Source organism: Prionailurus viverrinus, chromosome C1 (assembly GCF_022837055.1).
Source record: "Prionailurus viverrinus isolate Anna chromosome C1, UM_Priviv_1.0, whole genome shotgun sequence".
Lineage (NCBI taxonomy): Eukaryota > Metazoa > Chordata > Mammalia > Carnivora > Felidae > Prionailurus > Prionailurus viverrinus.
The window spans coordinates 1,960,881-1,974,484 of NC_062568.1; the positions used below are offsets into that span (position 1 = coordinate 1,960,881).

Sequence of the window (13,604 nt, forward strand, 5' to 3'; positions counted from 1 at the left end):
GGGCAGGGAGAGAAGAACTCCTTTCAAGGCTAATGGAGGAGGCAGGTCCTGAAGAAAGGGGTTGAGATGGCTTCCAGGATAAGGAGAAGCAGCCAGGGTTAGGATCTCAGAATGGAAGGAGATTTGGGGCTCCACCAATGGAAGGATTCCAGAAACAGAAGAGGCAATTTGAGGGAGTCGGGGACACCCTTCTGCCGCAGTGGAAGCAAGAACTCGTGTTTGGAAAACCACGGTGGGACTGAGGTGTCAGGGGGTGGTGGTCCCACAGGATGTCTAACACCAGGCATGGGGCTGGGGCTTCATACCTCGGGCACTGCTTCCCACTTTTGGTGCTAGCAAGTTCCCCCAAAGGCTGCAGCTCCTCCCCCAGCCCAGGTAACCCTCACAGATACCCCAGCCCCACTCCTGGTTCTGTCCCGGAGTGTGGCGGGCCTGGAATCTGACCCTGCCCAGCCCTACCTGGGACCACACTCTTTCTGCCGGGATGCACTCTGCTCCGTGCCAGAACAGGCCTTTCGTTAGGAGCCCGGGATTTGGGTCAAGTGGGACTTCTTAGCCTTTTTCCCACAGGCCACAGCATGGCTCTTGGCGTTCTTGAGACCTCAGACCCTTGGAGACTTGGATGGATTTCTGAGGATGCAGACGTGTGACACTCTGGCTCAACAGTGACGGACTGATGCTCGGGCCTCTGTTACACCCCCAGGGGGAAGACCCCCCACTCAAGGCCCCCAAGAGTGGGCAGAGGGGGAGAGGGGCCATTCCTGAGCCCTGTGCTGCTCTTGGGGGCGGGGACCTTGGGGCAAAGGGGAGGGAGTGACCCTTGGTTCTGGCCCTTGTCCAGTTTATCTTTTTGAAGCATGCTGATTTGGATCATCTGTACCGACTAGGGCTTTGGTTATGAGGTTGTGTGCGATGAAGTCACGTAAACCGCTGCATGAAAGCTGGTCGGTTTTACAACAGTCCTTTATAATAGAAGCAGAAACTTTTAACCCTTCATGTGTTTTGAGCGAGCGCTCATCTGGAGTATCCAGGAGGGGGAGGACACTGGTCTAAGCTGGAGCAGGCGTGGTCTGGAGCTCAGGGAAGCCAGTGAAGCCAAAAGAGTTGCTACAAAGAGCAGAGGAAGAAGAGGACGAGCAGCTTCCTTCCACCGGCACCACGCACAGGCCGCCCAGGGCCCTGGCTATCAAACCATCCCGGGTGCGCAGACGGCCCCTCCTCCGGGCCTCCAGTCTTCTATTTCACTCCAAAGGGACGCAGTTCTGGCTTCTTCCCTGCTGTGCTCCGAGCAGCTCAGCCTCTATTTTAAATCTCCTGCTAAATTATAAAAGCTAGGTTTCCCAGGAAGCAGGGAAAACAAAAGACGTGACCAAGAACTGAGAGCCGGGGCCAAGCTGCTGGGAGGAGGGAGGCAGCCTGGGGCTGCGGTCGGTCTGGGAACCGGGTTGCTCCTGCGGCTCCCTGGGGCGGAGGGGTTCCTGGGGACGCTGGCGGGGCGGGTCTGGAGCTCCGCAGATGGGGTCCGGCTGGCCAGATCGGGCCCCAAAATAATCCAGCCTTGGGCTGGGAGCCCCGACGGCTCGGCCCCTCTCCTGCGCCCGCGGCCACGCTTGAGTCTGAGCGGGAGCGCAGGGGGCGGGCCCCGGGCACTTCTCGGGACAGGGGCTGGGACGGGGAGGGGGTGTGGGGACCGGGGCTGTGCTGGGGGGCGGGGGACCCCTACGCGAGCACTCGCGGTTCCTGCTGGCGGCCCCGCGCGCACGTGGTGCGAGTCGTCGCCCGCCCCGCTCGCCCCCACGCGGACGCGCGGACACACTCGAGACACCGGGGCGCCACCGAGGGTAGAGCCGAGTCGCGCCGCGGCGGGGGCGCGGCCCCTTTATTCGCTTCAGGAGGCGGAAAACTTTCTCAGCGCGACGACCACGAGCGCCAGCACCACGCAGGTGGCCAGCAGGGCGGCGATGACGATGGCCGCGATGGCGCCGGGCCCCAGCGAGCCTGCGGGGGACGGAGGGCGGCAGGTCAGCCCCGCGGCCCCCGCCGCGCCCGCGCCCCCGCTCCCGCCCCCGTCCGGCCCGCGCCTACCGCCACCCTGGTCCAGACGCTCCTGCGCCGTGCTGTCCTCGGGGCTCGGCGCGGCGGTGGGGGCCGGGGGCCCGGTGGCCTCGGGCTCCCGGGCGGGGCTGGTGCTCTCCACGGGGTCTTCTCCCGACGGCAGCTCGGCGGGCTCGTTCCACAGGGTGGGCGCGGGCTCCTGCGGGCCCTCGGCTGCAAGGCCAAGGACAGGCGCTGAGACCCTGGGGCGCTGGGGCGCAGGCGGCGGGGCCGACGGGGACGTGGCCCCGCGCGGTTAACCGGCCGCAGAGGTGCGCTGTGTGCGGGACTGCGGGGTGGGCGCTGCACTGGCCCTCCCGGAGGGCTTATTGCGGCCGGGCTGCAGTGAAGACAGACCCGGAGGTGGAGGAGGGGAGTAAGGGCACCAACGGGTTCTCTCGGCAGTCGGGGCCCGTCTGCCGTGAGAAGCCTGAGCCCGCAGCAGGGGCACTTCACCTCTCCCAGCACAGACTGCGGTCCCTCATCTGAACTGCAGGGCCCTGTAGGCCTGGGTGAGATGACACTGGCGAGGGGCTCCCTTCCCCTGCGAGGCAGGCAGGGGTCCGCCTTCGTCCTGGAAAAGAGGCCGGGGAGATGAGGCAACTCTCCTTGCAGGAACCAGGGTCCCTGCCTCCCCAGAGCCCCACGAGGCTACTGTTGCAGGAGGTGGGGAGGGGAGGCAAACTCCACAGCCCAGGAGCAGACCTGCGCCCCCTCTTTTGTCCTCACCCGGGCAGAGCCGTGCAGCCCGCAGGCCCCGGGGCCTGACGCCCACACACACCCCGTGTCCCAAGGCTGAAACCCCAAAGGGGCTCTAGATCTTGAGAAACTGTGATGCCAGCATATTGCTGCTTCCAGAGAGAACAGGGCCAGAGGGGTGCACAGGGGTGTCTGTGGTCAGGGTAAGGGAAGCCCCAAGAAAAGGGAGCTGCTCCCCTGTCCCCACACAAGCTGGGGCTCGGTCAGCACATCAATCCCTGTGCAGTGTTTTCTGCAGGAGCCTTTCTCTGTTGGTGGGGTGGGAGTTAGCAAGGTGTGGAGGACCTGGCAGGCCCAGGGAACAGGGCAGGCTGAGACTCAGAGGCCTGGGTGCTAGCCCCAGCCCCATATCCCCACCTCCACTATGCCAATTGCGCTCCCCTCCCCACCAAGGGTCCTGGTCTGAGGAGCCCCACAGCACTTCCTGAACCCTGGGCCCACATCCGTCCATCCCCAACAGGAGGCCCCAGCGCCCAGTTTAACAGTCAAGACCAGAATGGCCGGCAGTCTCCACGCCTTCCCACCCCAGCCCTGGGGTGGCTTTGGCAGGTTCAGGGCTCGCCAGCGCCTAATCTCGAGTGTGACCCAGGGATGCCCAGCCCCCACATCGTCCTTAGAGAGGGTAGTGCGGGCAGCACGGCACCACCTCGTGGACTCCAGCTGCTCCGTGGCCGGGAACGGTCGTATCCCTGCTTCAGAGCTGAGGAAACCCAGGCTCAGGCGGGCACTGCGCGGGGTGCTGCCGGGAGTGGGAAGCCCCCCGGAGGATGCAACAACAGGATGCAATTCCCAGGTGTAAGCCAGGGAGGTTGTGGAGTTAACGCAGCCCCAGCCACCCACCCCCAGGTCCCTGGGGCACCGTTTCCTCTACAGGCGTCACCCCTGAGAACTCCCTCTGGCACAGACGGGCCAGAGCCAAGCTGCTTACAGACTCGCCGGCTTCCAGAGGGGGGCTGCTCTGGGTCTTTCCTGCTAACAGTGCCCACCTGGGGCAAATTGCGAGGAGACATCCGCCAAGCCCAAATTCAGGGCCAGTCTTAAATTAACTGTGCTTTCTAAAACATCCAGGTCAGGAAAGACAAAGAAAGGCTGAGGAACTGTTCCAAGTAAGAGACTAAGGATGTGAGAATGCAGCACCTATTCCTGGATAAGGGCACCCCGGGCTCCACTGGGGAAGTGTGAATATGTAGCTTAGATAACAGTGCTGTATCGATGTCCGTGTCTTATCTTGGGTAACTGACCGGTTATGTGAGAAAATATCCTTGTTCTTAGAAGCATTTCAGGGCAGAAAGTCATGACATCTACAACTTACTCTAGACTGGTCAGCATTCAGATTGGGGGTGGGGGCGGGGTCAGACAGAGACAGGAAGAGCAACTATGGCAAAAGTGAATCTAAGCAGAGTGTACCAGAGCCCGCTGGATTATCCTTGCAAGTTTGCTGTCAACTTAAAATCTTTCCCCCAACTGTACAAGACTCCCCAAGACGCCCTGTCCCTGCAGCCTCTCCCAGGCCTGGGCTGGGTCAGTTCTGAGGCTCAGCCTGCAGACTGGGACCACTGTCCTATTCCCCAGGGGTTACCCCAGCCAGCATCCCTGTTCAGAAAACAGCCCTGGCAAGGAGCCCTCCTGGGGGCAGAAGGTCCCTGGCACCCAGTGTAGGGGAAGCTTCCCACCTGAAGGACCTGAGGCTGAACCGCATTGCCCATGTCTGGGCCCCCCCCCCCCCCCCCCCCCCCCCCCCCCGGCCTCCCACCAGCTGCAAAGACCACACTGTGCAGAGTGGGGAAGCAACCCTGCCGGGCGTCCTCTGTCACTGCCTGGGAGGGCAGGGGTCTGCAAGCCTCTTAGCTGCTATGGAAAGTGCCAGGCCCCCGGACATGCTTGCCTCAGGCTCCCGGGGGCTAGGCCAAAGAAAAATGCCCACCCCTTAGGCCCTGAAGTGTGGGGCTCACAGGATGCCTATCTTCCCAGATAAACAGACAAACCACTGGCCCTCACTTGCTCTCCATACACCGGCGACAGGGAAGCCACCACAGGGCTACTGGGGACCAGGCCCAGCCAACCTGGGTGGCATCTGGGGATTCAGCTGCCTGGAGTAGGCCCAGGTAAGCATCTACTTCTGCCCTCTGCCAGAGCTCAGAAGCCATCTCTGGAGGAGAGTGGGCCCTCAGAGCAGGGCAGTTGGGGACACACCCAGGCCTTCTCCCCTTCTGCTCCCAGTAACCCAGCCCTACTCTGTGGCTCCCCACAGAAGCCTGGATTCTCCTTGCCAGACACACTGGCCCAGGCCGCCTCATCCCTGCTGCGTGTACCCTCCTCCAACCCCTCCTCCAACACTCAACCAGTCCCTGAAGCTTTAGGGGGCTTGGAACCCATGGGTTTCCAAATCAAGAGGGCTGGGTCCGTCACATCACCCCGGGACCCCAGCAGGCTGACTCTGCTCCCCTCTCCCCGACTTCACTTCCCAGTCTGTGAAATGGGGGTTGGGACATGCCTCTCGTGGCCTCCACAAGTTGTAACTGTGCTGTCATTGCCATCACCAGCTGCCGCCTTGGCCCCCGGGGCCCTCCGGCCGGACACGGGCCGGGCAGATCTGTGTGCTGTCCATTTGCCGCAGCTGACCATCATGGGAGACCCCCAAAGGCTGGCCCAGGGCTCACCTGCACCCAAATATCCAGCATCCCAAAGGCCTGCCAGCTCCCTGCAAGCCCAGGGGGGTGGCCCAGCAGCATACACAGCCCAGAACTGCGACCTGGACTCGGCCACCAGCCTTCCGGCGAAGGAAGTACAGCCGCCAGGAAGGGGCCAAAGCATTTTCTTACGCGCACCTACCTGTCTCTGTATTTTCTCAACTTGCTGTAGTAAAAGGGAAAAACAACGTTTAAAGGCAATAACTCCCTTTGCCCCCAAATCTATGTTGGGGGAGCCATAAACAGAAGAAGTTGTCAGGGAGTTTGCCGGCAGGAGGCCCCGTCTGCAGACAAGCGAAGATGAGGGAAAGCAAGACGGGCAGAGGGCCCTGCGTGAACAAAGACATGAGCCCACGGGCACGGAAGGTGAGCTGAGAACCCCACGGGGGACCTGCGAGGACATCTAAGCTCCAAAGGCCAGAGTTAGCAACGTCCTTCGACTCTGACCAAGGAAACCAGGACAAGTAAGGGGCCTGGGGACACCGCCAAGGGCACCGCCTCCACCGCCCTGCCTTTCGGTAAATAGGTTTGTTTAACACTCACTCTGACCACTGGGCCCCAAGGCCAGGCACCCGTGCTCACAGACAGCCTTTGTGCCAGCCATGAAGGGCCTTTTCATCCCTGGCCTGGCCTCCCGCCTGCTCAACCTGGCCTGCTCCCCCTACCCAGTAGCGGCAGCCACAGGCAACCGACACGGAGGACGGAGGACGGCAGGCAGGGCCTGCAGCTCAGCCACGGGGCCACTCCTTCCCTGCCTGCCTGCCTGCCTGCCTGCCACAGGACCCCAGCCCACCGACCAAAGGGCAGGGGGCCTGCTGGGCCCTATACACACCTGCTCAGAGCTTCTGGCCCAAAGTGGGGTAGCCGAGAGGCTCCCAAACATCCTCCCTCCCCAAACGGCAGGAAGAATGACAGCCGGCCAAAACCCCAAAGACTCCGGGGTGGAGCTGGCCTGCCTGTTCTCGGTAGGACACGTGGAGGGAGGTGAGGCCGGGTGAGGCCCCAGAGATGCCAAACACGTCCCCAAACATTCCTGTGGCAGTGGACAAAGCCCACCCACCCAGGCTGTGTATGCAGTCTGATCCAGGGCCTCTGGCCAGCATCCTGGGCTGGGAGAGCTGGCTACTCTGGAAACAAGAAACTGGACAGGAGCTCCCAAGACGGTCCCAGAGCCTGGGCAGGCAGGCGCCAGCACCTTCACCCCTACCCACTTTGACCACCAGGCAGGGCTGGGGTGGGGGGTGGGGGATCTGCAAGGACCAGTCCCAAGGACCAGAGGTTCTTCCTAGGACGTCTAGAGGGGCCTGCATGCCCACAGGCAATTTGCCATCACCCTCTTCTTCCTGGCGTGTGTGCCTGAGTGTGGCTGTCCCACCGGGCCTCACGTCCCCCAGTAACTGTCCCCAGGGCCATGCTCATGTGGCTGGCATCCAGCTGCCACTCCTATAGATCCACAGACATTCCCCCCAAAGTCGGTGCTGCAGAGAAGGTCTCTGGGGGTCTCTCCTCCCACTCATTCCTCTAGCCCCAGGACCACCCCCAACAAGGGCCCTGAAATATTTCTCTTGTGGCCCACCTCACAGCCAACAGAGAAAGACCATCCGTGAACTACCTGGGCTTTTTCTCTCTCAGGCTTTGAAGCTGGCCTGGGACAGCCCTTCCCAACAGAGGGCCCTAGAGCCATGCCCAGGACCGGGCCTGAGGCCCAGCCAGCCTGCCACCCTGAGCCTGGTGGGACCTTCCTTCTCACTGAATCCCACACCCAGCCGTTTTGACCTAAGTACAGAGCCCAAGTCCAGTGTCCTCATCATGGTTTTGCCAAGGAGTCTCAGGCTCTGTGCTCTTTCTGGAATTTTTCCCGGGCTGAGACTAGTACCTGGGTCTTCACTCTGAAAGGACATTTCAGAAAGCCAGCAGAGAAGGGCTTGCAGGGTTGAAACGTAAAACGGCAGGGCTCTGTGGTTTTCTGTCTAGGAGCCTGGGGCCTCTGGTCCCTCGGCTGCTTGCCCTGTGCCTGGTGCCCTTTCCTGACTGGAAGCCTTCAGATTTTAGCATGCTGGGGTACCCCCATGTCCCCCCAGGCAGCTAACGTCCCTGGCCCTGCTGCTTAAATTGCCCTCCTGCTTTGGGGGCCATCGTCCCCACGGCTAACAACTCCCAGGACACCAACGCGGCTCCTGGCGGCCTGTCTCCCAGGAGCCTTCCAAAGAACCACCCCAAATGGCGGTTCCACCTTCTGTGAGGGAAGGGCTTCTTCTGCCCGGTGGGCCGTGGAGAATCCGGCTCTAGGTGCTTCTTGGCCCTGGATGGCTGGTGGCAGCAGAGTTGAGGGAGCACCCTTACCTGTGAGTACTGCAGGGGCCAGGACCCCGGACAGGAGCAGCAGCACCATGCGTAGGGCCAGACAGAATCCCATCCTGGCCCGTGAGCGAGGGCAGCTGGTGCAGCTGGAGAGCAGGATGCAGGAGGACGGAGCTAGTTAACTTCAGAGCGGCGGGAAAGAGGTATCAAAGGGCTGGGAAGGGTTTTCATCAATGCAAACTCTGTCCTCCTGGGACACCGTGCCCGCCCCCACACATTAGCGTGTACGCGCACGCGCGCGCACGCACACACACACACACACACACACACACACACACACACAGCAAAGCTTCCAGAACTGACTGCTTTCCTGAACTCCAGAGTAGCCCCACCCTCAGAGAGGGAAAGAAAGAGGAAATTGCTCTCTTTCCCTCTCTCCTCTCTCTCCCCCACCTTGCCCCCCTTTCTCTCTCTCTCTCTCTCTCTCTCATACACACACACACACACACACACACACACACACACACTCCTCAGCCACTGGAAGTAAGAGATTCTCAAACTTCAGTATGCAAAAAGACTCACCCAGGGAACTTGGAAAATGCAGATGCCTCCAGCACTCTGTATCAGAAGGTCACAGGTGGGCCCTGGGATCTGCATTTCAGTGCCTGCGGTTCTGGCCCAGGCAGTCTGCTCACCTTGGGGCGCTCAGTGCCTGGTGGGGAGAGCACTCAAGAGAGCTTGTTAAAGAAGCACTTTTAAAACAGTCTCAATCCAAACCCTCAGCAGTTCGAGTCTCTTTCCAGAAAACCTCATGTCATTAAACACCTTGTGTTCCTTCTTGCTCTCTGTTCCCCCAGGTGCCTGAAGCTGGGAATGCCACCTGTGTGCTCCAGACATGAGTGCCTAGCCTGGGGCTGGTGCAGAACTTCAGCCCCACCGCCCACTGCCTCCCCAACAACTCCAGGGATATTAAAAAGTAGGTCCACTTTAAAGGGTCCAAACCAACCCTGACTCTACTGCCTCCCCAGTCCTGCTGTCAGTGGAACCCCAGCGTCCGGCCTTCCAGATGTCCCAGCCACAGAATTAAAAGTCATCAGGGGCACCTGGGTGGCTCAGTCGGTTAAGCGTCTGACTTCGGCTCAGGTCATGAGCTCACGGTCCGTGGGTTCGAGCCCCACGTCGGGCTCTGTGCTGACAGCTCAGAGCCTGGAGCCTGTTTCAGATTCTGTGTCTCCCTCTTCCTCTGACCGTCCCCTGTTCATGCTCTGTCTCTCTCTGTCTCAAAAATAAATAAATGTTAAAAAAAAAAATTAAAAAAAAATAAAAAAATAAGTCATCAAAGGTTTCTCTCTCCCTTACTCATGAGAAAGTATACCCAGCACCCCTTATCTCATACCCTTCATGCTTTCCACTCGCTGTTAAAAAAGCCACCCTAAATAAAGGCTTGCTTTGGCCCTGCTTACAGTGTTCCAGTCCATTGGCCTTGACTATGTTCCTCCAACACAGCAAACGTGGTCCTGCCTCAGGGCCTTTGCACTTGCTGTCCCCTCTCACAGGACGTCCCTCCACTCATTATGTGGCTACCTCCTCATCGCCATTCAGGTTTCAGCTCTGGTCAGTCAACCTCCCATCTACCCATCACATCACTTAATTCCTTCTTAGCACTTACATTTACATGACACTCTCATTTCTTTTGCTTTTTTTTGTTGGTAATTTTTTAAGGAATAACATACATACTGTGAAATGCACAAATCTTAGGTTTACAGCTTGTGGAGCTTCTATTCATATATACACCAGTGGAAACACCATCCAAATCAATACAGAACATTTCGAGCACACCAGCAGGATCCTTCCTGCCTCTACCCCATCAATACCACCAAAGCACGATTCAGTCTTCTATCACCAAAGATGAGTTTTGTCTACTCTCAAACTTCAAATAAACGGGATATAAACTCTTATATCTGGCTTTTTTTGTTGAACATTCGGTGAGTTTCATCCATACGTTGCTGCATGTGGCAGCAGCTCACTCGCTTTTATTGAATAGTGTTCAATTATCTAAATATGTCACAACTTTTTCATTTTAAATGTTTATATTTGAGAGAGAGACAGAGCACGAGCAGGGGAGGGGCAGAGAGAGAGGGAGACACAGAATCCGAAACAGGCTCCAGGCTCCGAGCTGTCAGCACAGAGACTGACGTGGGGCTCGAACTGCAAACTGCGAGATCATGACTCGAGCTGAAGTCGGACACCAAACTGACTAAGCCACCCAGGTGTCCCAATATGTCACAACTTTTAACCTTTCTTTTATCCATGTGGCCATTTAGGTGATTTCCAGGTCTGAACTTTCATGAATATAGCTCCTATGGATAGTCTTACACATGTCTTTTCATGAACATATACTTGAACTTCTCTTGGTTGTAAATCTAACGATAGAATTGCCAGGTCAGAGGGTAGGTATAATGTTTAGCTTCTGTAGATGTTTCTGACCAGGATTCCAAAGTGTTCGTTCCAATGGACCATATCCTTGTTCCACACTTTGCCACACCTGGTGGTGTTGCCAGCCTTTTTTTTTTTTTTTTTTTTTTTTTAATTTCTAGCCAAGCTGTAGGTATGTAGTGGTGTCTCATTGTGATTGCATTTCCATGACTGACACAGTTGAGCACCCTTTCATATTTATGGACCAAAGGAATATCCTCTTTTGTGAATGGTCTGCTCAATTTTCTTTGACCATTTATTAGGGTGGTCTATCTTTCTACATTTATTTTTGTTTTGTGTGTTGTGTATCAAGATAAAAATTCTTTGTCAGATATAGGTAATGGTGCCTTTAGATGAAGTGCTTATTGTCTATCTCTACCCTGTGACTGTAAATCCCAGGACAGCAGGGACTGTGTTTTGTTCCCCAATGCATTTCCAAAGCCTAGCGCCACCATGCCCAGCATGCAACAGGATCTCAGTATTTGGATTCAACTGGTTGGGATTTCTGGGATAGAGTTAACTTTGAGCATCTTCTCATTTGTTTATTCATTTGTTTGTGTTGCTGTTTTGCTCCCAGTCTCCTATCTTCAACTTTCTGTGCCCTGAAATGTAACGTAACAACATAATGTAGTCAGATCCCCAAATTACATTCTGAGACTTCCTTACTAAGCGGACTTCCATTTAGCATCTACCAATGGGAGGCACTGCTATGAGATGCAAGCTGGGTGAGGAAAAATGATTCTTTCTGTTCAGGTTTTTTAAAAATGTTTATTATTTGGGGTAGGGGGGCAGAGAGGGAGAGAGAGAATCCCAAGCAGGCTCTGTGCTGACAGCACAGAGTTTGATCCCACCACCCCAGGATCATGACTTGAGCCAAAATCAAGAATCAGACACTCAACCGACAGCCACCCAGGCACCCCTGTCCAGATTTCTGCCAGCGACCCTGGCTATAGCAGCATTGGCTGTAAGAACATCAGGAACTAAGGGTCAGGTGGTGGGGGCTTCAGGGGCAGCCACATGAAGTCGGACGTACAGGCTCTGGGTCCTTGCCAGGTAGCTGAAATCCAGCCCCAGCAATGTGCTGTGGCCTCTGAGTAATCTTCTCCAGCCCTGGCTGATGTCAGTTGCCTAGCTGCAGTTGTCTGTTTATAAGTAACCTTCCCTTCTCTCTTTTGCTCCTTCAGTCCATTAGACATCCTTATAACATATCCCTGCATTAAATCTCTTCGGTTTGAAATACCTAGAGTGAACTCTGTTTCCAAGTCAGACACTGACCAGTACAAAGCTTTGCACCTGGAGTGGTCCTGAGAAACAGGCCCTCAAAGATGTGTTTCTGCATTTAGTTCACCACCATGTTGGAGCTTGAATTCAGAGAAGACCTCACTGCCAGTAGAAAATTAGATCTGGTAACATATGCCATGCCGTATGTTAAGATTTGTAGTTGTTTTGGGGCACCTGGGTGGCTCAGCCAGTTGAACGTCTGGCTTCGGCTCGGGTCATGATCTCACAGTTCCTGAGTTAGAGCCCCACACAGGGCTCGCTGCTGTCAGCGTGGAGCCCGCTTGGGATCTTCTGCCCACCTCTCTCTGCCCCTCCCCCGCGCAAGCTCTCTCTCTCAAACACTAACAAAACAAAAAAGACTTACAGTTGTTTTGCATGAAGTGCCTATTGAAGACAAGGCTCAAAAGACCAAGTTTAGATGCTACACTTGATGTTTATAATGGTGATGATGATCAACAGGAGAGTGAAATGAATTGGCTACTTTTTATTGTATTGTGTACTCACAGAAAACAACAAGTTCAGGCCTTAACTTTGAAAGCCAAGTCATGATCAGAGAACTAGAGCACTTCTATGGCAGTCTTAAAAAAATATCTCAATTCGTGGAGATACAGGGCATAACCGGCTACAAATCAGGCCCCAAACTTCATGAGTTGCAGAATTACAATCTAGAATTCACAGCCACGCCAGTTCTCTTAGGTGAGACCTATGCACTGATTGAAAAGGAGTGAGACCTGGAGATTTGAAATGGGGATATTTGGGTAGACTCAAACAAATCTGAGTCTCTTCCACTCACAAACCCTCAGGCCTCCCTTGCAGCAACAGCAGACTCCTTAGAGAAAATGGCTAATTCCAAATCTGGGAAAGGAAATGTAGGTGATGAGCCTAAAACATCTCATGCCAAAGAAAGTACTCAAAAAATGATGGGGATACAGCAAAGGGACCCAAAAGCCAACTTGGAAGGGCACCAAATGGACAATCTGCATGAAAAAATAGTATCAGATTATAATCTATAGTGTGTGCACATGCCGTGTGTGTGTGTGTGTGTGTGTGTGTGTGTGTGTGTGCACGCAAAACTCTTCCTTTTGGCAGAGTGCTAATAAATATAAAAGTAAAGCTTGGGAAGTATTAATTGTTCAAGTAAGAATCAATGGCTGCTAAAACTAGTGGATAAAAGTTTGAGACGAAATGGGTATTTACAAAGTCTCAAAGTATCTCCCATTGAAAAAAAAAAAAAAGTCCAGGACGCCTGGGTGGCACAGTTGGTTGGGCATCCGACTTCAGCTCAGGTCACGGTCTCATGGTTTGTGAGTTCAGGCCCCACGTCGGGCTCTTCACTGACAGGTCAGAGGCTGGAGCCTGCTTCAGATTCTGTGTCTCCCTCTCTCTCTGCTCCTCCCCCCCCCCTCAAAAATAAACAAACATTAAAAAAAATCCTACGGTGGAGAAACCTCGCAGACACCACCTTAATCAAGTGATTAAAATTAAATCACCAGTAATGGCTGAAACCAACATCATGGTACTCATGATAGGATACATCGAGGACATAACATCAACTTCTGTATTATTCCTAATTGCACAATCTCAATCAAATCCTGAGAAAACACCAGACAAACACAAATTGAGGACATTCTACAAAATTATTGTACTGCACCTTTAAGATGTGTCAAGATATGAAAGACAAAGACAGACAGAGGAACCGTCACTCAAGAACATGACCACTAAACACAAAAGTGATCATGGATGGCATCCTGTACCTTTTTATTTTTTCTTTATAAAAGATATTAGCAGAACAATTGGAAAATATGATCTGGATATTAATAATATATCATTTATCTCCTAATTTTAATTAGACTGTGGTTACAAAAGAAAATGTCCCAGGGTGCGTGGGTGGCTCAGTTGGTTAAGCACTTGACTCTTGATTTAGGCTCAGGTCATAATCTCACGGGTTCATGAGATCAAACCCCACATCAGGCTCTGCACTGACAGCGCAGGGCCTGCTTAGGA

At 55.1% G+C, this 13,604-nt stretch overlaps 1 protein-coding gene across 1 annotated transcript; it reads right to left on the reverse strand.

The window, feature by feature from the left end:
• Positions 1–1,877: 1,877 nt before the first annotated feature.
• On the reverse strand, positions 1,878–8,450 carry SNORC (secondary ossification center associated regulator of chondrocyte maturation). The gene is made up of 4 exons (XM_047872124.1): positions 8,427–8,450; positions 7,887–7,990; positions 2,086–2,268; positions 1,878–1,998 (listed from the first exon to the last, which is right to left on the reverse strand). The coding sequence occupies exons 2-4, from the start codon at positions 7,957–7,959 to the stop codon at positions 1,889–1,891; spliced, it is 366 nt and encodes a 121-aa protein (XP_047728080.1). The 5' UTR covers positions 7,960–7,990; positions 8,427–8,450; the 3' UTR covers positions 1,878–1,888.
• Positions 8,451–13,604: the final 5,154 nt, after the last annotated feature.